The sequence below is a fragment of the Hydra vulgaris genome, chromosome 13 (assembly GCF_038396675.1).
Source record: "Hydra vulgaris chromosome 13, alternate assembly HydraT2T_AEP".
Taxonomy (NCBI): Eukaryota; Metazoa; Cnidaria; class Hydrozoa; order Anthoathecata; family Hydridae; genus Hydra; species Hydra vulgaris.
The window spans coordinates 6,963,669-6,985,622 of NC_088932.1; the positions used below are offsets into that span (position 1 = coordinate 6,963,669).

Here is a 21,954-nt window from a genome sequence, read left to right on the forward strand (position 1 = left end):
TAGATTTTTATTACAACGTATTTAGCTAAGATTACAAACAGACATTTAATATCTTTTCATTGAAATGGATGTTTGATAGACATATCATTAATTAAAACTAGATAATAATGAATATTTCAAAAAAATTGCACGTCACATACTGAGGGTTGGTGAGTGTGTGGAGGAGAGGATGAAGAAGAAGTGAAGATAGGGGGTTAAAAATGACAAAAGTGTCACATGGGTTGAAGGGGTAGGAAGGTTGAAAAGCATAAAAAAAAATAATACACAAAACTTTTTTTTATGCTTTTTTCAAAACATTATAAACCGAACAATATATTAAACTATAACTTTTTTGTTTTTTTTGTTTTACTAATTTTATATCGTGTTTTTCTCAATACGTAACCAATTAAGCATTTCCAAACGATCTGTTTTCATTTTGAGTTGATAATTAACATCCTAAATAAAATTAAAAACAACACCTTTAAAAAACAAGTTTAGTTCTAGTGTTAATTGGGCAGAAACCTATTTTCATACAACTGAATAAACAATTTATTCTTCAGATCACCCTGTCCCTGTTTTTCAAAAAAAAAAAAGGTTTAAAATACATGCTCATTTCAAGCATAAACATTTATAAATTATGTCTATTCTTTTATGTCAAATTCCTATCCAATATATATATATATATATATATATATATATATATATATATATATATATATATATATATATATATATATATATATATAAATATATATATATATATATATATATATATATATATATATATATATATATATATATATATAAATATTTAGCAAAATTATTTTAACAAATATGAGTAAATGTTCCAGGTAACAAAAGTAAAATTATTGAAACTAAGATGAGTAAAATATATTTATTATTTAAATTTTGACAAATATTTAAAAAAAAAATTTTTCTCTAACACAGAAGGCCTTTCATATAAAATCTTCAGCTGTGTATGAGATATACAAAACTAAAAAAACTCTTTATATTGAACTTCCTATAAATTTTTTTTAAAAAAAGGAAGTAATTAAGGTTTATATAAAGAACTATAATTAACAAAATTATAGCATAACTTGATACTAGTTGGTGAGGAAAATTTTAAAAGTAATGTGAAAATAATTACTTCCTGTTTATATGTTCATTGTATCATGTCCCTGTTTACGTAGGTGAGCTTCATAAATAAGAAGTAAATTCTCATTTGAGAGTTTTAACATCGGAAATAATTTAAAAAAAGGTTCATTTTTATGGCAATTGAAAACATGCTGATCAAATTTATCTGAACCAATACCTGTTCTGCATGTGTAGATGTGTAGATTAGTTCTTAACCTTAGGTTATTAGTTTTACCAATGCATGTTGTTTTTCCATCGCATCCATTACATGATAGAAAATAAATAATATTTTTTGAATTACATTAAATTACAAAAATTAGCTTAGCCTAAGCTTAGCCAAGATGCTAAGAAGAATTTATCCAAAAAAATACAACAGGCAATGACCGCAGCTAGTTTCTTGGCTAATATTGTTAATCTTAAATATAGAGGTTAAGAATTAACCAATAAAGAAATAGAGATTGGAATGACTTTGCAGCTTCAAAGAATCCAGATTTTCTTCCACTTTTGGTTAACTTTAAAGCAGAAGCAGCACCATTTCAAAAGTTTATGTTGCATGATAACATTGTTCAAACTATTAAGCCATGTGATTGGTGGAAATCTCATTACGATCATGTGATTCAGGAATTACAAAAAGTTGTTGAACAGTAACTTACTGCTGTTGCTTCATCTGCAGAAGTTGAAAGAATATTTTCATCATTTGGTCTTGTGCATTCAAATTAGAAATAGACTCGGAATTGAGAAAGCAGGCAAATTGGTTTTCCTATTCAAACTATTTAATCAAAAAGCATTAGAATTAATGAATTTAATTGATTGAATCTTTGAAAATTTGTAAACAAACATTAAAAAAGATTTTTCAATGTTTTAAATGACTTCATTATATTTTTAAAAACTATGTGATTAAAAGTTTATTTTTCCAAAATAATTAAAAGTAATTTAAATCAGAAAAATCCGATTAAAATCAAAAAAATCTGATTTAAATCAAAAAAATTGATTTTTCGATTTTTTTTTTTAAAAATTGTGATTTTTATCAACCCTGCATAATACTAAAAGAACTCGACAAAGGAGAACTATCTATATCAAAGAAATATGGCATTCCATATATATATATATATATATATATATATATATATATACCCTTGCAGAATCCGAGTTAATGGGATTCTCCTGTAATTTCAAAATACCATTCCGTCTAATGATTTTTATATCAGGAGAGATATATAAAGATGGCATGATGGTTATACATTATAAAAAAGTGTCAGGATAGCATTCCATCTTGCTTCGAGCACTAGTGGTAAAAAAATGTGTGCGTGTGTATGTGTGTGCCTGTGTATAGAATGGGGATTTAATGTCATTCAACATTAAAATGTTGAATGACATTAAAATCTTGTACAATTATATACTAGACTAAAATTCACCTGTCAAAGTTCAAATGTTTCATGTAAAGTTGACATTGATATAATTATTTAAAAAATAACTTGCTTGTACTTTATGAAATTTAAAATAAAATTAAAAAATAAATTGCTTGTATTTTATAAAATTTAAAAAAAAAAATTAAAAAATAACTTGATTGTATTTTATGAAAAAAAATTTTAATATAACTTTGATTTTTTATATAAATTGGCATTAACATTAACAAATAAAAAATACCTTGTAAGAAACATGATCATGATATTGCTGCTTTATGTAATGGATTAGTTTGCATATTTTTTTTTCTAATCTCACAATATCCTATTAATTTAAAATACAGTTTTTATTTTTCTAATCTCACAATATCCTATTAATTTAAAATACAGTTTTTATTTTTTCCCAGTATCTATAATAAAATTTAAAAAAATAAAAAAAAAGAATAGCAAAGAAACATCGCAAAACATAACAAAATTATTTCAATGTATTTTATGTTGTATTTTGGAATTGCTAAAAAATTGAACATATTTATCTAATTTTTCAGCAATTCTAAAATACAACATTATAAAATACAATCAAATCCTTTTGTGAAACATTGAAACAATTTTTTTTTTTGTTATGTTTTTGCAATGTTTCTTAAAATGTCAAATTAAATTTTAAACCTTAGTGTTTTCATTTAATATGGAAAACTTATTTTTAATATGAATAAAAAGTTTTTAAAAATTCCTAAAAACTTTAACTTTTATAAATTTTAAATTATAAAACCTTGGTTTGTTTAGCGCGAATTTTTGCTTCATTCATTCGTGCTTCAGATGAACCCTGAAAGCCTAAATTTATTTGAAATAACAAAAAAATATTAAATGATGGAAAAAATGAATGGAAATAACAAATGGAAATGACATGAATTAATAAATGTTTTGCATAAAGATTTATTTCTTGGTTAAGGTATGAAGAAAATATATATATATATATTTTTAAATGTTTTCAAAACATACATTCAAAACATTTCAAAATTTTTCAAAAAATTTCAAAACATACATTCAAAACATGAATTCAAAACATTGTAAAAAAAAGATAATTCATAGTTATAGTTCGAATTAGTTAAAATCTATGTTGCTGCATAATAAAAACCTTTCTCAAAAAACCTTCTAGGGTCAGAAGCTAATTGTTCAAAAGCAAATATTTCAAGTAAGACAGTTTCTCTTTTAACTATCAATTCTGCAACAGCTTCCCATGCCTCAACAACCTATAGAAATTGAGAGATTTATTTATCCAATGTTGCTAAACTTCTACTAAAAATGCTTTGGACACTCCTTCTAGTAAATATATATATTAATACAATGTAATAATATAACCTCTAGTAAATAGATATTAATATAATATAGTAATGAATATCCTAATAATATTTAATACTATAATTTTTATATAAAATCTGAGCAAATAAAATTATTACGTCAGAAATTGTTTTAATGTCAACAGAATAATATTTTAATGTCATTGCGACTCGCTGCTGGAAAGACATCTTTAGAGAATCCCATATTTGTTCAAGACGATCTTGAAGTTTTGATATTAAAGCCTAAATAAAGAAAACAATGAAACAAAAAATGAAACATAAATAAAGAAAATAATGAAACATAAAATGAAACATAAATAAAGAAAATTATGAAACATAAAATTAAACATAAATATAGAAAATAATGAAACATAAATAAAGAAAATAATGAAACACAAAATGAAACTTAAATAAAGAAAATAATGAAACAAAAAATGAAACATAAATAATGAAAATAATGAAACATAAAATGAAACAAATAAAGAAAATACTGAAACATAAAATGAAACATAAATAAAGAAAATAATAAAACAAAAAATAATCTCATTATCTTTAAATTTTTTAATTTTTTTCAAAATTTAAAATTTTTTTTTTTCACTTTTTTTTACTAATTTATTAACATTCAAACTCAAATTAGACTTTCTGTGAAAAAAATCTTTGATTAAAAACACATAAGTGTGATTTGGTTGCACACAATTTAGTTTTAATTTAAAGTAACAACATTTAAATGTTGTGTGTGTTACATTTAATTTTTAAAATTTACCTTGTCATTTAGATGCTCAGCTTCAACATTTAACAAGTCTGAAAATATAAATAAATAAAATACTATAAAACAAACATAAAATAAAATAAAAAACACAAGATTGTTTACATCTTATGTTTAAAAGAATTTAAACTCATCTTATATTTATAAAAATCTAACTACGTTTTATGATTTTCGACAACTTTTAAAACTAAATTAAAAGCAAAAGAATTGCATTATATTAGATGGAAAAAACATCTCATATTATAAATTTATCAATCTAAGTTATGTTACAACTTGTTTTTATTTACAACTTGTTTTTATTTACAACTTGTTTTTATTTACAACTTGTTTTTATTTACAACTTGTTTTTATTTACAACTTGTTTTTATTTACAACTTGTTTTTATTTACAACTTGTTTTTATTTACAACTTGTTTTTATTTACAACTTGTTTTTATTTACAATTCCTTTACTTTTGTTTTTCACTTCGTAATTTGTAATTTTATTTTTTATTGGTGCAACAAGCTTTTGTCTGTTAATTTTTTGATGCAATATTTTCATTTTTAAACTTTAAATAACTGAGTTTTAATTATAAATTAATTATTTTGAAAATGTAGTTTGTAATTACAAAACATGTCCAAAAAAAAAGAATATCATGTTTTTCAGCTTGTTTTTTGTGCAAAACACAAAAAGAAAACACTAACCATTTAAAGATTTTTCTTGTTCTAACCCATCTATAAAAATACAAAATGGATTCCAATGACCTGGCTGAAATTGATGATGTTTGTTTTTTAGTTGCAATTTCTTTTCTTTCAGATAACTATAAAAATGAAAGTAAGTACAGAAAAAAAAAACTTATAAAAAACTAAATAATACAATGAAAGATGTAAGCACTAACCTTATATACGTTATTTGTTCTTCATTCATATAAAGTTCTTTTGAGTAAAGATGGTAGATAGAAAATAAATAATCATTCCCCTAACAAAAAGAAACTTTTGTTTTGAAAACTATTATAAAATAATAACAACACTATATTTTATAAGATATCAACCAATAACAACCCATCAATTAAGTCTTCATAAGATATCAACCAATAACAACCCATCAATTAAGTCTTTATAAGATATCAACCAATAACAACCCATCAATTAAGTCTTTATAAACTTACAGTTTTTACTTTTGTAACTTACAGTTTTTGAAATAAACTTTTGATAATCATCAAAATTGATATCAATTTCAGAATTCTTCTTCTGCTGATGCTCTTTTTCATTGCAGATTTTAATAATATTTTTCTAAATTTATATTTATCATAGTTAAATTTTACTTTTCTTTCAAGTTATTAGTTTAAAAATTTTATAAAAATTATTTATATTTTATAGAGGGAGGAAATAAGGTAGAAGAATAAGATGGACAAGAGGGAGAGTCTAAGAAAATCAAAATGCTTTAGAAAAATTTCAGTTAAATTTTTCTAAAGTATAAAAAAATTAAAACAAATACATACAAAATTTTTCTAAGGAAAAAAAATTTTTTATATTTATTTGCCAAAGGCAAAAAGTAGCACCATGGCAACCGAAATAAGAGTGCTTTACTTTTGGAAAATAATGACCAATGAAAAAACTAAACTGAAATTTTTTTTTTTGAAGAAAGTACTTACAATTCAGTTAAACTGCTAATTCAGTTGTTATGGTTACAAACTGTTACAAGATTTATTATAAAATCTTATGGTAACATTTCGTGATACTAGACTTTTTTTTTATCTGACAATATAATAAAAAGATAATACAAATTTACATTTGTATATCTGTTATATATACAGCCCTCAAAACTAGGTTTTTACTTTCTAAAGCAAATACAATTACAAAGCTATTTACTATCTAAAGCAACAGTCTCTTTGAAGAAATCAAGCTTATTACCGAGTTTGTTGTCTAACTGTTTAAATCTAGAAACACTAGTTACAATACTTGATTCATTGCACACTTGGTACTTGGACTCAACTATGATTGCACACTTATAACTTAGACTCAACTATGATTGCACACTTGGTACTTAGACTCAATTATGATTGTATTAGGCCTACTAGAGCTTTTTCATGAGAAATAAAAAATTATAGCTATGATCCTTTCTATAAAAATTCTTAAGACTGATCACTTGGGAAATAAAAACAAGAAAGTTATCAAAAACGATGTAGAATAACTTTGTCTCAAATTGTAAATCTTGCTTAATTTAGTAGTTTTTATCTATTAAAGGATTACTAAATTATTGATACCAAATTATGCAAACTTATTATTATATATGCAGACATTTATAAATTATCTTTGATCTTTATTAATCTCTATAACCTCCGCGCACACACACACACACACACAAAATATTTGTAGAATAAAAACATATACATATAATACTAACCTTGTTATTGCTGGCACTCGAACTATTTCAAAAAAATAAAATGTTCAACACTAATTTTTATTAGAAACTAAATAATAAAACTAAATAATAAAACTAAATAATAAAACTAAATAATAAAATAATAATAATTTAATGTTATTGAGTTGGATAAAAAGTAATGAGTAATTATTTTAAAAATCCATAGATAGGCCTGGAAGCTTATAGAAGTTTTATGATTTGAGTATATAATGAAACCCCTACAAATATATCCAATTGGAAAGATCAGGATTCAAAATACTAACTGACAGCAAAGATCCAGAATTAAAAATATTGTAAATTCCTTCAGCGGTTGTCACAAGAAATCAATTCCAATCAGGATTTGCTGGCTGAGGTGACAGAATAACACTGGTTTTAACACTTTTGTAATGGCAAAATAAACCAATAGAATAGAAGAGCATTTAAAGCTGCTAATCGAAAGCAACTTGAAACTAACTCTGCGCTGCTTTTCATGCCTTGTTAATAACCGTTACCCTGTATGCATTTAATGTCATGACAATTTTATCTGTGTTAAGCTAAAACTTTTATCTATTGGAATATTAAAATTGTCTTTTAATATTTTTTAAGTGGCATTTATTTAGAAAATATTACGCCATAATTAATTATTGTAAAAAATATTTTCATCACAATTGTGAAAAAATTTTATTTTTAAAACTTCAAATTAAAAATAAAATTGTAATAAAGCAAACAAAAGATTAATATGCCATAATTCTATATATAATTTTTTGAAGAAATAAATAATAAGGAAATATAATCTTTTTTAAATACCAAATTATGATTTCATTAGTAATATTTTTTATGGCTATTTTGTTTAAAAGATTTTTTACCCAGTTTAAAATTAAATTTAATTACAATGAGGTACATTAAAATGCACTAATGACACAATTTAACTTTTAATGATTTAAAGATGTAAACTGAGTTGAGTGACATTCACATGTGTTACGTTTTTCTGTTACACCAGGAAATGTTGTAACAAGGCCTGAATTTTGGTACATATATTTTTGAAAGTTAGTTAATATAAATAATAAACTTTTAAAAATGCTCATTACATTTAAGCCAAACCAATATATAAAATTTCTGGTTTATTATTCAAGCAAATTTGATCAAAACTTGTAATATTGCAAACAATTAATTTCAAACTTTAACTTTATATCATTATTTTCTAAATACAAACAAAATCTAATCTAGTTTCTAAAAACATTTAAAATACAATCTAAATAACAATACAGTATTTAATGTCTTTTTATGCACTTTTAGCATAGAACATTCTAAACAGACACAAATAAAGACATCACTGAATACTGGACGGTACTACGATAGAAAGTTTTTTTGTTTTTTAATGACTTTTCTAACCTTTTGTTATACTTACCTAAGTATTTGCATTTAATTATTAAAAATAAGAATTTTTTGAAATGTCATTTTTTATGTAACTTAGATTTATAGTTTTTACTGAGGACTCTATATAACAAAACAGGCTGTTCTATTTTCCTTTTTATTTTTTTAAATACTTAAACAATGTTTTTTAACACTTTTTTAATGTTTTTTAATATTTATGATTTTTAATATTTATGATTTAATTTTTTTTATTTAATATTTATGATTTAATATTTGTAATATTTATGATTTAATTTAACAAATTTAAGAATATTTCATGACATAATTAATTTATAGCTTACTATTAATATTATACTTATAACTTACTATTTGTTTAAACACATACTACAAGTTTATATAAATATGTGTAAAATTGATTTATATTTATTCATATAATTATATTTATTATAATTATTATTTAGATAATTAATAATTAGGTCCAATAAATATTAAGTCCAATAATTTTAACTTTAATGAATTGTTTCTCTTTTGAGTAAATAAAGGAAACATGAACATAAAAAGATATAAACAGAAATATATTATATAATGCGCCATAATATAATATGTCAAATAGAAAAGTGATGAAATATAATAAAAATATAATAAAATAATAAAAAATAATTAAAAAATTAAACATACTTGCAACTACATTTGGAATTTGATGAAATAACTTCTTTGACTTTATTAGATGTCTTTACTCCCTGCTCTAATTGAAGTTCTTTATTTACAATGGATGAATAGAACTTACTCTTTTCCGCCAATTTTGACATAGATACTTGTTCACAAATTACTGGGTCACTTCCTTCCAAATTCTTAAAAATAATTTTTTTTTGTGATAAAGTGAAGTTATTTCTTGTGTAACTTTAGTCTAAGTTAACAAAGTAAAGAAATTTTTGAAGTGTACTACTTAAGTACACTTTAAATGTACACAGTGTACTATGTAAAGACTTAAAGTGTACTACGTAAGTATGATGAGCAATGAATGCCAATGAAATACTTATTGTTAAATTTGCAAACCTCATTAAAATGAAAATGATCTTTGGGTAAAAAAGCTCTAATTTCATTATAAACTTCATGTATTTCTTCAATAATGTTTAAATGGTTATCCAAATCTCTTATTTTTCCTATGTCAATCTTAAAAAAATTTAACAAAAAATCAATTGTTGAAAAAAAAAAATTTAACAAAAACATTTAAAAATTAAACTAAACCTCATTAAAAATATCCTCACATATTGAATTCTTCTCGATAGTTAATGGATTATCAATTGGTGTTACACATGTTTTTGAAGAAGGCATTTTAAAAACCCCCTGTAATATTTAAAAGAAAAAAAAAATTACAAACAAAATTTTGTATGTATGTATGTTGCAAAATTTACATACATACAAACTTTTTTGATTATTTTTTTATTACTGATAGTGGCATTGCACCTGTATTAGATATACTACTACATAAAAACTCCTTAGTTCTTTAGTTTCATTTTAACAAAAGCCTCCATCAAATACTCTGATGAATATCATGCTTCACTTTTTAAATCAAATGCAAATATGATTGCTATTCTTTTTTTCTATTCTGTTTGAAAAAATGCCGAAAAACATTTTACTATAGATCTGGAAAACTGATTTAGTATGTCTAATATCAAAGAAAAAAACCCATCTTTAACCACAACCTTTTTCTATGACATGAACTGTTTGTAAATTTATGGAATCAATCATTGCAGAAAGTTTATTACAAACTACTTACTCACCAATAACTTAATATCTGTGCATTAAATGCACATTCTAAAGTGTAGATCCACAAGCACACAGATGTTGTTAACCTTAAATGAGTGGACCAATACTGTTAATGATAAAAAGACAATTGAAATCATATATATAAATTTTAAAAAAACCTTTGTTACTGTCTTCCCCTAAGTTTAAACTGCACTGTTACATGGTTATGGTATTGAATTACTAAAAATTATATCTACAATTTATATTTAAACACCATTTTGTCTCAACACTTTATTTTTAATTTATCTAAATGGTGTAATTTCCTGCATTGAATGTGATTGTGGCATTAAGTTGCTTGCAGACAAAAACAAGTTTTATCAGGCAAGTAATGATTGGAATAATATCCACCTTGTCAATACTTAAAAAAATATTTTAGAGTGGTCGAAAAATTGCAAACTCAATATATCTGCCGAAAAATTTGTTTTCATCTACGTTATGGAAAGAATTGTTTACCTGTACACTTGTATTCATTAAACATTGATACCCCTATTGAATTTGTTATTTCAATCCAAGATATTGGCATATGCATATATTCTGATACAAAATTTTTAAATTTTTTTTTGAATCCACAAAGCAAATTCATTTGCTTTCTCTTTAAGTCCTTAATCCATAATGATCTTTACTTTTAATAAGAGTTAAAAGAGCTAAAAAGTTTATATTCAACCAATTCTTGAATCATGTACACCCATTTGGAATCCCTATTTCTTAAATGATATATATTAAATGATATATATTAAATGATATATAAATGATATAATTTCATATGAAATGTTAGATAGAAAAGATCAGAAATAATACACAAAAGTTGTCTGTAAGAGTTCTTCTTATCATTATGCTTTAAGACCTTTTAATTTCTCTTAAATGCCGTAGAATAAAATTCAACCTAATAATGACTTAACTTTTATAGAGTTTTTCATATTTGCTCCTACTCACTATTCAACAATTCTCAAATATTTATTCAATGTAGCAAACACAACAAATTCTGAGATTTTGCAAAAGAATAAATAAAATATGGAATTTATTACCTGATCGTATAGTTCACCTTCATTTCTGGGTTTATATCAAATTTAAAAACGTTTAATTTTCAGAGTGTATTAATTTTTCTACATTGGTGTTACATAAGAGTAATTTCTTTATTACCTTTATCATCTTTTTGTAATTTTTTATAAATATAAATATTTTAAATAATAACTAATATATTATAAATAGATAAATAGAATAAATAAAACCTTTCTAGGAACTTTAACATTTAGAACTGCAGGATGAGTAAAGCCTAGAAAGATTTGAAACATAATAAATTAAAACCAAATAAAATAATGTGAAATTAAATCAATATTTTGTTTTAATATCAAGTATATAACCAAAATAATATTATTATCAGGTAATACAATAGTAATAGTAATAGACAGTAATATAATTATTCTGAACCACACAAATAATTTTATTTTCTTGACAGTTTGACTACGGCTGTTCAGATGTTTTAACAATTAAATATTTTAGAAATGTGTTGAAAATAACTATTTTAAATCACATTAACTTTGAATCGCTGTTATTTTCTTAAGTTTTTATATTAGATGAAGGCTTTTAAATAAAATTACAAATAACTTCTAATGATTGTTTAAAATAAACACATTTTATTTAAATTACCAAATAACATTGAATATAACTTTTTTTAATTATATATAAGCACATATTTTTTAGGATAAATGTAAATGGTTGAAAATTTTTCTATGTTTTTATTTTAAATCTTTTAAACAAAGATGTTATTATTAATATAATTTTTTTGAATTTACTTTAAACTATGATAGGAATGAATAAGTTAAAAACGTTTTTTATAATTTTTTTAAATAAATCAATTTGTTGCTTAGAACAAGTGTAAGCACATTTTTTCATTCACTCCATATACCGCTGAATTGTTTCAAACTTTAAAAGGAAGGAAAGTTTTTGAGATTATCAAATGGTTTCTTTCAAAGAAGAACACTCTTCTCTATTTCCAGTTACTTCTGGTGTACCTCAAGGTTCTATCCTTGGTATTTATGAAAGAGGATATTACTGTAATGAAACTATTTAGTAAGTTTTCTAGTATTTTTACTATTTAGTACAGTTATATTTAAACACTCTAAAACTATTATCTAATTTTTCTTCATCATCTGAATCCCCCTATGATCGTACCTCTTACAACTATCTTAAAGCTGACTAAGACTCTATCCGTGATTTTCTTCGTGATGGCCCTTGGGTAGAAATCTTTTGTCTTCCTGTTGATAAATGTGCTTCTTACATAACTTCGTGGATTCAGGCTGGCATGGAATCTTCTATTCCCAATCAACGATTCCAGGTCAAGCCTCACTCCTCTCCTTGGTTTACCTCACATTGTGCTTCTGCAATTGCCAATCGAAGGTTTTGTCTAACACCAAAGCCCGCTTTTCTCAGGTCATGAAATCTCATATTTCATCACAAAAATTAGGCTCTCGTGACTTCTGGAGAATCTTTAATAGCAATAATAATAAGGGCAAATCTGTAATTCCAACTCTCTTGTATGGTTCAGACTTTGTCACCAATCCTAAAGACAAAGCTGAATTGTTTGCTAAGAAATTTTCATAAATATCATCTCTTGATTCCACTAGTTGCGTTCTACCTGATATAGCCGTCAAACAGGTTGATCCATTGCTTGACATTCGTATCACTCCAGCTTCTGTATCTAAAGTGATTTCCTGCTTAGACTCTTCTACAGCTTGTGGCCTGGACAACATACCTGTTATAGTCTTGCAGAAGTGTTCTCTGGAGCTGTCGTCTATAATTTCAAAACTATTTAATAAGTGCTTATCAGAGTCTTGTTGTCCAGCCTGCTGGAAAGCGGCATCTGTTATCCCTATTTTCAAAAAATCTTGAGGGCAATCTGATTTGTCTAACTACCGTCCCATTAGTCTTCTTCCTATCATAAGCAAGGTTTTTGAATCTTTAATTAAAAAACACTTAATCTCTCATCTTGAATCTAATAACTTACTTTCTGATTATAAATATGGATTTCGATCTTCTCGTTCTAGAGCTGATTTTCTAACAGTAATAACTGATAGGTTTTATCGTGCATTAGACAAAGGTGGAGAGGATAAGGCCATCGCTCTTGACCTTTCAAAAGATTTTGATAAAGTTTGGCATGCTGGTCTTCTTCATAAGCGGTAGTGGTGTAGTGGTAGAGCGCTCACTTCATAAGCGAGAGATTCTGAGTTTGATCCCCACCACGTCTCTGGTAGTAGCGTAGTGCTCAACTTGCTTCTCCTCGCAGCAGCCTTGTTCGCCAAGGTTCGTGTTTCAGAGTTATAGAGTTGAGAGAGGGTTATACCACAAATAAGTAGCCTCCTCGTCTGTAGTGGCCTTCTCGGCCTTGAGGAGGTGAAGTAACATAAAAAAAAAAAAAAAATCTTCTTATTGTGTATCTGGTAACATCTTTAAGATTATTGAATCCTTCCTATCTAATCATATTATAAAAGTTGTCCTCGATGGACAGCACTCTTCTTCTCATTCTGTAACTTCAGGGGTTCCTCAAGGTTCAATCCTTGGCCCTATACTCATTTTAATTTACATTAACCATCTTCCAGATATTCTCACACCTAAGGTGGCATTGTTTGCTAATAATACTACTATTTATTCTTGTCATGATAAAAAGCCAACACTCTCTGATTGCTTGAAGGGGGCTTTTGAGCTTGAAAAGGAACTCACTTCTGCTACAGTATGGGGCTCACAGTGGCTGGTGAACTTTAATTCAGATAAAACTCAAATTTTTTTCAGCCAATTGTTATCGCAATAATTTAGATCTTCTCATATTTATGAACGGTAATGTACTCAATGAGTCATCTAACCTTCATCTTCTAGGATTAACTCTTACTTCTGATCTTTCTTGGAAACGATATTTCAAATCCATTGCAAAATTAGCATCTGCTTTTCGAGTTCGACACTTTCTTACTCCGGATTCTATTCTCTATTTCTACAAATCTCAAATCCGGTCTTGTATGGAATACTGTTGCCATATCTTGGGCAGATCTACTAATGATGCCCTTCTTCTTTTAGACAAGGTGCAAAAACGCATTGTAAACATAGTTGGACCTGCTCTTGCAGCCAACCTCCAACCATATCGTTGTAATGTTGCTTCTCTTTCTCTTTTCTACAAATACTACAATGGGCACTACTCTAAAGAGCTAACGCCTCTTGTGCCATCTACTAAAATTCATTCTCGTGTTACTCATCATTCAATCAAGTGTCATCCTTTTTCTGTGACTGTTCCTAAGTGCTCCAAAAATTCTTGATCCTCAAGTTTTTTTCATTGAACATCTGTTCTTTGGAATTTGCTTCCTTTATCTTGCTTTCCTGATTCATATAATTTGCAATCTTTTAAGTCATCTGTCAATCGTTATCTTGCCCTACAATCTTCATCTTTTCTCTTCGAGTAACTTTCAACTCTAATTAGTGGTTGCTTGCAGCCTTGTTGGAAGCGAAGATGTTTGAAAAAAAAAATATTTATTTCCAAAGTATTTAACTTAAGAAAGCATGTTTTGGAGGAATATACAATATATATTTTTTTCATTTGCCTAAAATAGCATAAACATTATTTTTTTTAAAGCCTGTTTTGTTTCTTATTTACATTAATGATCTTCCTAATTAATGATCTTACTTCTAAAGTAGCCCTTTTTGCTGATGACTCAACTTTAAATTCCTGTCTTGACAAAAAGTCTTCTTTTTTCAATTGCTTAGAACAGCCTGATCTTGAACCTGATCTCACTTCTGTAACAGATTGGGGTTCACAGTGGCTTGTAAATTTAACTCCAACAAAACTCAGTTACTTACTGCAAACAACTATCACAAAACTGTCGACATTTCTATATTAATGAATGGGGACCCTCTCACTGGGTCCTTAACTTTATGTCTTCTTGGATTATTGTTTACTACTGACCTTTCATGGAAACCATATATACAATCGATTGCTAAACTAGCATTTGCTAAGGTTGCTTCTCTTTATTGTGCTTGCCATTTTCTCTCTCTTGATTCCATCCTTTACCTCTACAAATCTCTTCTACCTCCCTGTATGGAATACTGTTTAGTGATGTGCCGGGTACCCAGTTTGAACCCGGTAATTCTGCTGGTTTACTAGGTACCCGAATTTGCCATTTTGTTGCAGTACCCGACACGAGGTATCTTAAAAGAAACTTTTAATAAAATTTAACCTTAAGTGCTGTAACTATTGTTACAGCACTTAAGGCTAAGTTGATAGAGTTAAATTTAATTTTAAAGCTCTTGATATTTTTTGCATTAACAACATCAGACGGCAAGTGATTCCAAATATTAAAAAACTTGAGGGAGAAAAAATATTTACAGACATTGACTCTACACATTAGTTTGCGTAATTTGAATTTGTGACCTCAAGTGTTAATATAGTTGTTTATTAAAAAGAAACATGATATATTGAGGCAAACTTAATTAGTGCAAATTAACCAGCATTACTTTGTAAAAACAACTCAGCGCTAGAGGTTTTACAAGCTTATATTCCAGCTTTTTAATATGGACCCAGTGCCAGGTACCTGGACTCTGGCTCAACATTTTCTTCTGGGTACCCGAAATCAGGGACTCAGCATAAACTGGTTCCAGCACATCTATAATACTGTTGTTATATTTGGGCTGGTTCTTCTAATGATGCTCCTTCTTTTATAGACAATGTCCATTTTTATGCGTTGCAAACATAGTTGGACTCACTCTATCTGCTAAACTCATTCCAATTGTCGTAAAGTTGCATCTCTTTCTCTTTTCTACAAATACAACCATCGTCGCTGGTCAAAGAAGCTATCATCTCTAGTTCTATCAACTAAAATACAATCTCAATTGACTCGTCATTCAGCAAAGTCTCTCTTTTTCTGTATCTGTCCCTGCATGCTCTAAAAACTTCTTTTTTTTCCCCCGCACTTCAATGCTTTGGAACTCTCATCTTAATGTTTTCCTGACTTATATAACCTTCAACTTTTTAAGTCTTTTGTCAACCGCTTCCTTGCTCTATAACTCTATTATTTTTTCTAGTAACTCCCAACTTAATAGTGGTTGCTAGCAGCCTTTGTGGGAGTAAATCAGAATGAAAAGAAAAAAGGCCAAGCCTGACAGCAAAAAGAACAACAATTAAAACTTTCCATTGCAATGGAATGATTTAATTGCATTATCTCTTTTGCTTATATTTATATATAGAATTACTTAAAATTTCTTCCTAGTTTAGTTTAGCTTAGTATTTTCAGTGCATTTCTGAAAAATTGTCAAAACATCTAAACAGCCATATTCAAATTGTCCAAAAAAAGAGACTGCTTAGAAAAAGTGCAAAGGAAAGCAACTACATCAATTTAAAAATTCTCAAAAAACCATCAAATATATTTACAATTAACTCATGAGTAAATAAATAATAATATTGTAAAACTTTTCCAGCAATTAACTAAAAAAAGACTTCATAGTGTAGCTTTCACACTTGCTAGTACCAGCGAAAAACTCACTAGTACCAGCTACAAACTGTTTAATACTTTATTACTGTAGTATTTTATATAATGATTCACAAATTAGCGAATTTGTAAATTCTTTAAAAGATGTATGTATTCACTTGTTTATGATATTGGGTTTTTTCTTTGATGTTGATTCTTATAAAAAATTCTCAAACTTGCAACTTTACTTTTTTTACTTTTTCAAAAACTATGTAGCTGCATGAACCACTTTATTTTTTTTATATTCAAATTAACTTTTATTATTAATATTTATAATTATTATTTATACTTTAATTTATGTTTAAGGATAAGTTAATTTTATATCAGAGAAAATTGTAACAAAGTTATAAATAAAAACGATTAGTTTAAAAAAAATTAAAAAAAAAAAAACCTTTAAAAAATAATAATGTTTATGCTATGTTAGGCAAATGAAAAAAATATATAATGTATATTCTTTCAAAACATACTTTCTTAAGTTAAATACTTTTGAAACAACTTACTAAATAGTTCCATTACAGTAAAATCCTCTTTCATATATACACAATGGCAAAGTAACAAAGTAATTACATCACAACAATGATGACAACAACAATGTCATCAACTTTCTTAAGTCAAGAATGTAGAGATAATTATCATATTAGAAATAACAAGAAATTCACAAAAAAAGTTTAATTTTACCTAAATCTTCGTTTTCAGACGCATCTACTGTGGATACAGTTGAGGCCACACTACATGGTCTTTCGACTTCAGTGAATCGAAGTGTGTTATTCAAGTCATCAGATCTTTTTAATACGGTGCTATTCTATTTGTTCATTTTTTTTTATATATAAAAAAGAAAACTAAACATTTTTAAATGTGTAAATTTCAAGAAAAAAAATTTTTTTAATCGTTTTTTTTTTCAATTTAAATGATGGAATTTAAACGAATATACATGGTACTATGATGTTAGAAAGCGCATCAATGTAAAAACTTAACTGCATGCTGTTATGATATTAGAAAGTGCATCAACATCAAAATGTCAAAGTTTAAATACATTACAATTATGATGATAGAAAGTTCAACATCAACATCAAAATGTCAAAGTTTAACTACATGCTACTATATGTATGTGTGTGTGTATATATATATATATATATATATATATATATATATATATATATATACATTAAAATAATAATTTTTACAGTAAAATAAAACTACCATTAGGAGTGCTGGAATACCCTCATCAGAGTTTAATTCAACTTTCTAATAAAAAAAATATTTATATTAAACACTTAATATAATAACACTTTAACTTATTATTTTTAAACAAATTTTTTTCCACATTATGTTAAATCATTGTTTAAACAAAATGAAATTACAAAATTATAAAATAAACTAAAACTGTGTAACGATAAAATTAAATAAAAAACTTAAAATAGTTTAACAATGCTTGTGAAGAGCTTTTTTCAATGAAGCCCATTGCATAAAATTTTCAAGCCATTCTTATAAATATTCTTTCTATCCTTCTTTAAAGGATGTCAACATTTAACAGCTTACTGTGCTGCTAATTGATCTCCATGAAATAGTTGCATCTGGATATTCAGTTTCACAGGCCAGTCTCTCACTTCTGCACTGCAAAACCTTTTGAAAAAGGGTTGCAATACTAAGTGAAGCAATATAAAAGGTAGTATAAGAAGTAATATGAAATAACATGAAACTTTATCAAAGCTTCAACTACAGTGTTGAGTTCTGTACTTTTGATGGTCTTTAGCAAATTCTAATATATTTTTATTTGCAAACTGAATTGCTTTGAAGTTATTATCTCGAATGTCTTAATACTCAATTATAAAGACTTTGCCTTCATAACTTTTTATAAAATAGACACGTTACTTGGAGTTACTCTATATTTTTTTCTTCCGCTAGCTTAGCTGATCCTTAGGATATCATGAACTAGGGTTCATGATAATAATTAATTGATAATAGTTGATGCTTGTCTATTTTTTTTAACAAATTACAGTTACATTCATTTTTGCAAGCACAATCTACCTTTTTGTATGCAGCCTACCTTTAGGAAATTAAAATATAGTAATTCAACATGATTTTGTGGCACAAAATATTTTTTGATTTTTTATTCATTTTCTTGGTAATGCAACCACTAGTCTCTTTTGTAAGCAGAACTATTTAAAGACCCTGGATTGTTCTAGAAAGTCTTACTTTTTTGAAAAAAACAAAACAAAACAAAAGCACTTGTAATGTTTTTTAAACTTCAAATTTCTCACAAATTTTTATTGAACATATATTCAAAACACTTTTTCACGTAAACAATTATATAAAAAGCTTTTTCACATAAACTATTCAAAACACTTTTTCACATAAACATTTATTTAAAATGCTTTTTAATATTAACATACAGTATTGTGAAAAAGTTAAGAACCACTAAACAAAAAAAAATATTTTTTTCAAATAAAATTAATTTTTATTCTAAAGATAATAAAATAGTCCTTTTTTTTCAAAAATATTAAATAGAACATGAGTAAAAAGAATTTTTTTTTTAAATTAATCAACAGAATCTATAAAAATAAGGATTAAATATTATGTGTTAATTTTTTTAAATATTTTTTTGTGAAAAAGTTAAAAACCACAAAGAATATTTGTGCTAAATGCGGTGGAAACATCTTTTTTTAATTTATTTTTACCTTTTTTGTTTAAATATTCTATTAATGACCTGAGTCATTACCCAAAAATTAATTAAAGTATTAAAAAAAAAAAGCATTTAATTTCAAACAAAAAAAATTCTTTTCTTTTGAAAAAATGAGCAGAAAAGCCATTAGCTATGAAGATCGTGTAAAAATGGTGCATTTTCAACCGCTCGAGAAATTGGAAAAATAATAAAGCGATCACATAGTTTGGTGCTAACAATCATCAATTGTTCGGGAAGACAGCACTTGACGACACCCAATGATGATCGCCTTTTAGTCAGGTTGGCAAGAAAAAATCGAATTATGCTGTCGCATGAATTAAAAAGGGAATGGAATCTGTCAAATAGATGTCAAGCATCAGCATCACTTGTCCTTAAAACTAATAGCTAACAATATGTTATGGAAAAAAGCTGTTGTAGAACCACGACTTACCAAACAACATAAAAATGCGAAAAGAATTTTGCCAAAGCGCCAAAGAATGCTCTAAAGAAAAATGGAGGACAGTAATGTTCAGTGATAAGATGAATATCAAGGTTGATAACCTAAAAAATCAAATTATGATTTGCAGGCAGCCTTCAGAAAAATATAATCTCAATTGCATCGTTCAAAGAACGAAACAAGGTAGCGGTCGGTTGGAATATGGAGCTGTATGACATATTATGGTCTGAGTATGTTTAAATTATTTGATGGTCGACTTAACTCTATTTATTATGTTGATATTTTAAATAAAAACTTATTACCATAAATTGATGCACTTGAGAAAAGTGTTCCGTTTATTTTAAGACAATGCACCATGTCACAGGGCTAAAATTGTCTCTGAATGGTTTGAAAGCAAAAATATTGAGCGATTAGCTTGGCCAACAAATAACCCAGATCTAAATTACATTGAAAATCTTTGGAGTTGGCTTGATAAAGAGATTGCCAAGAAAGCACCAAGGAGCCTTGAGGAGTTGCGCAATATTTTACCAACTATACTTGGAAATGTTCCCAAACATATTTTAGAGAATTTAATAGACTCAATGCCAAATCGTATAAATGAGTGCTTAAAAATTCATTCTAGAATTACGCGGTATTAGGTAAAAATTACCGTTTTTTGTTCTGTGGTCCTTAACTTTTTCACAATTTTTTTTACATAAAAATTACCTATAAAACTTTAAATACATTTTTTTTGTTTGTTCAAAAGTTTTTGTCATTATTATTTTTTATTTTGTTTGTCTGTTTTCTAAAATTTATTATTATTTTTTTACCAGTAAAATATATTTGATTAAATAAAAATTTAAAAATAAAAATAAATTATGATTTGTTTTTGGTGGCTCTTAAATTTTTTACAATACTGTATATTTAAAAGTTTAATGAGCATTTTGGTGCATTTTTTATTATTTTTATTTTAACTTTTATTTTCAGAAGTTTTATTTTCAGAAGTGATTAAAACTTTAAGAAAACAATTTTTTTGTTTAAAAAAAATTTCATAACTCACTTGTTCAACTTTTTTTTTTTTTGTTACTTTTCATTCTAATTAATCCTTTTCAAAACTTTATTTGTGAAATTTCTTTATTAAATTTAGATCTATTTATTGAATTTATTAACATCAAACAACTATAAAGAAATCTAAGTTCTCATAATATAAAAGATATTACTAAAAAATGGGACGAGAAGAAGCTCAAAAAGGAAAAAAATAACTTTTTTTCTTCATAAATAGGTCAAAATATTTTGTGAAATTCAGGTAATTTAATATTAATTTTATATTAGGTGTGTTAAGTGGGTGTTAAATGGATGTTAAGTTGGTGTCAAGTGGGTATAAAATGGGTGTTAAACGAGGAAACAGATGTAAAATAAACTATTTTGACTTTGACTTTTTCCTAAATTAAAATTTAATGATTTCTAGAAAACAAATATTTAATAATATATTTATATTTTGCATTAAACAAATAATAAGTATTGCTGATGCTTACTGAATTATTACTCAAGAGATTTTTAAGATCATCACCAGTTAATTTCTGAAGTTCATAATCAGTCATGCTCTGAATATCAAAACACTTATCTTCCACACAACCTATTTGTTCTTTGTTTGTGTGATTATTGGGATTTATGTTAAGAAAGCTAGATCTTCTATTCTTTGAATTGGTAAGATCATTTTCTTTTTCTAGCGATGAATAACAAGATAGCTGAAAATGAAAAATTATTAGTTAGGCTTAATGATTCAACAATCCAATATGAGTTTCATTTTAACCATTTTAGTAACGTTTTAAAAATTATGAAACAAAAGTTCTAACATTTCTTTCCTTTAATTTTTTAACTTCCATTTTTATTTCACTTGATCTAAACATTATTATGTAAAGTATATAACATATACAACTATTTTATAAAATATATATTTTAATTAAATTTTAAGCTAATTTATATATTAAAATATATACAATTAACTATCTCATGTAAAATATTCAACATATACAATTAGCTTTAAACTCTGTGCTCCATATTGGTATTCATCCATCAATGATATCAGCAACCATTCTAAATTTATGCTAAGCGCTCTGTCACATTTAAAGCAGCTTAAACTTTAACCAAAACTACTTTAAATTAAAAATCA

The 21,954-nt window shown here is 26.1% G+C and overlaps 1 protein-coding gene across 6 annotated transcripts; it reads right to left on the reverse strand.

Moving 5' to 3' along the window:
• Positions 1-284: 284 nt before the first annotated feature.
• Positions 285-21,732, reverse strand: LOC100202957 (coiled-coil domain-containing protein 87). Of its 6 annotated transcripts, none has more exons than XM_065816710.1 (18): positions 21,638-21,732; positions 21,317-21,529; positions 17,884-17,928; positions 17,362-17,485; positions 11,410-11,453; positions 9,620-9,718; positions 9,428-9,544; positions 9,050-9,222; positions 7,001-7,022; positions 5,785-5,886; positions 5,493-5,572; positions 5,299-5,414; positions 4,614-4,651; positions 3,971-4,093; positions 3,649-3,763; positions 3,283-3,344; positions 2,761-2,841; positions 285-435 (listed from the first exon to the last, which is right to left on the reverse strand). In XM_065816710.1, the coding sequence occupies exons 1-18, from the start codon at positions 21,689-21,691 to the stop codon at positions 355-357; spliced, it is 1,689 nt and encodes a 562-aa protein (XP_065672782.1). In that variant the 5' UTR covers positions 21,692-21,732; the 3' UTR covers positions 285-354. The 6 variants fall into 6 exon arrangements, 5 of the variants coding, with proteins under 5 accessions (XP_065672782.1, XP_065672783.1, XP_065672784.1 ...); XR_010643334.1 differs by having other exon boundaries at positions 379-435; positions 3,663-3,763; XM_065816711.1 differs by lacking the exon at positions 2,761-2,841.
• Positions 21,733-21,954: the final 222 nt, after the last annotated feature.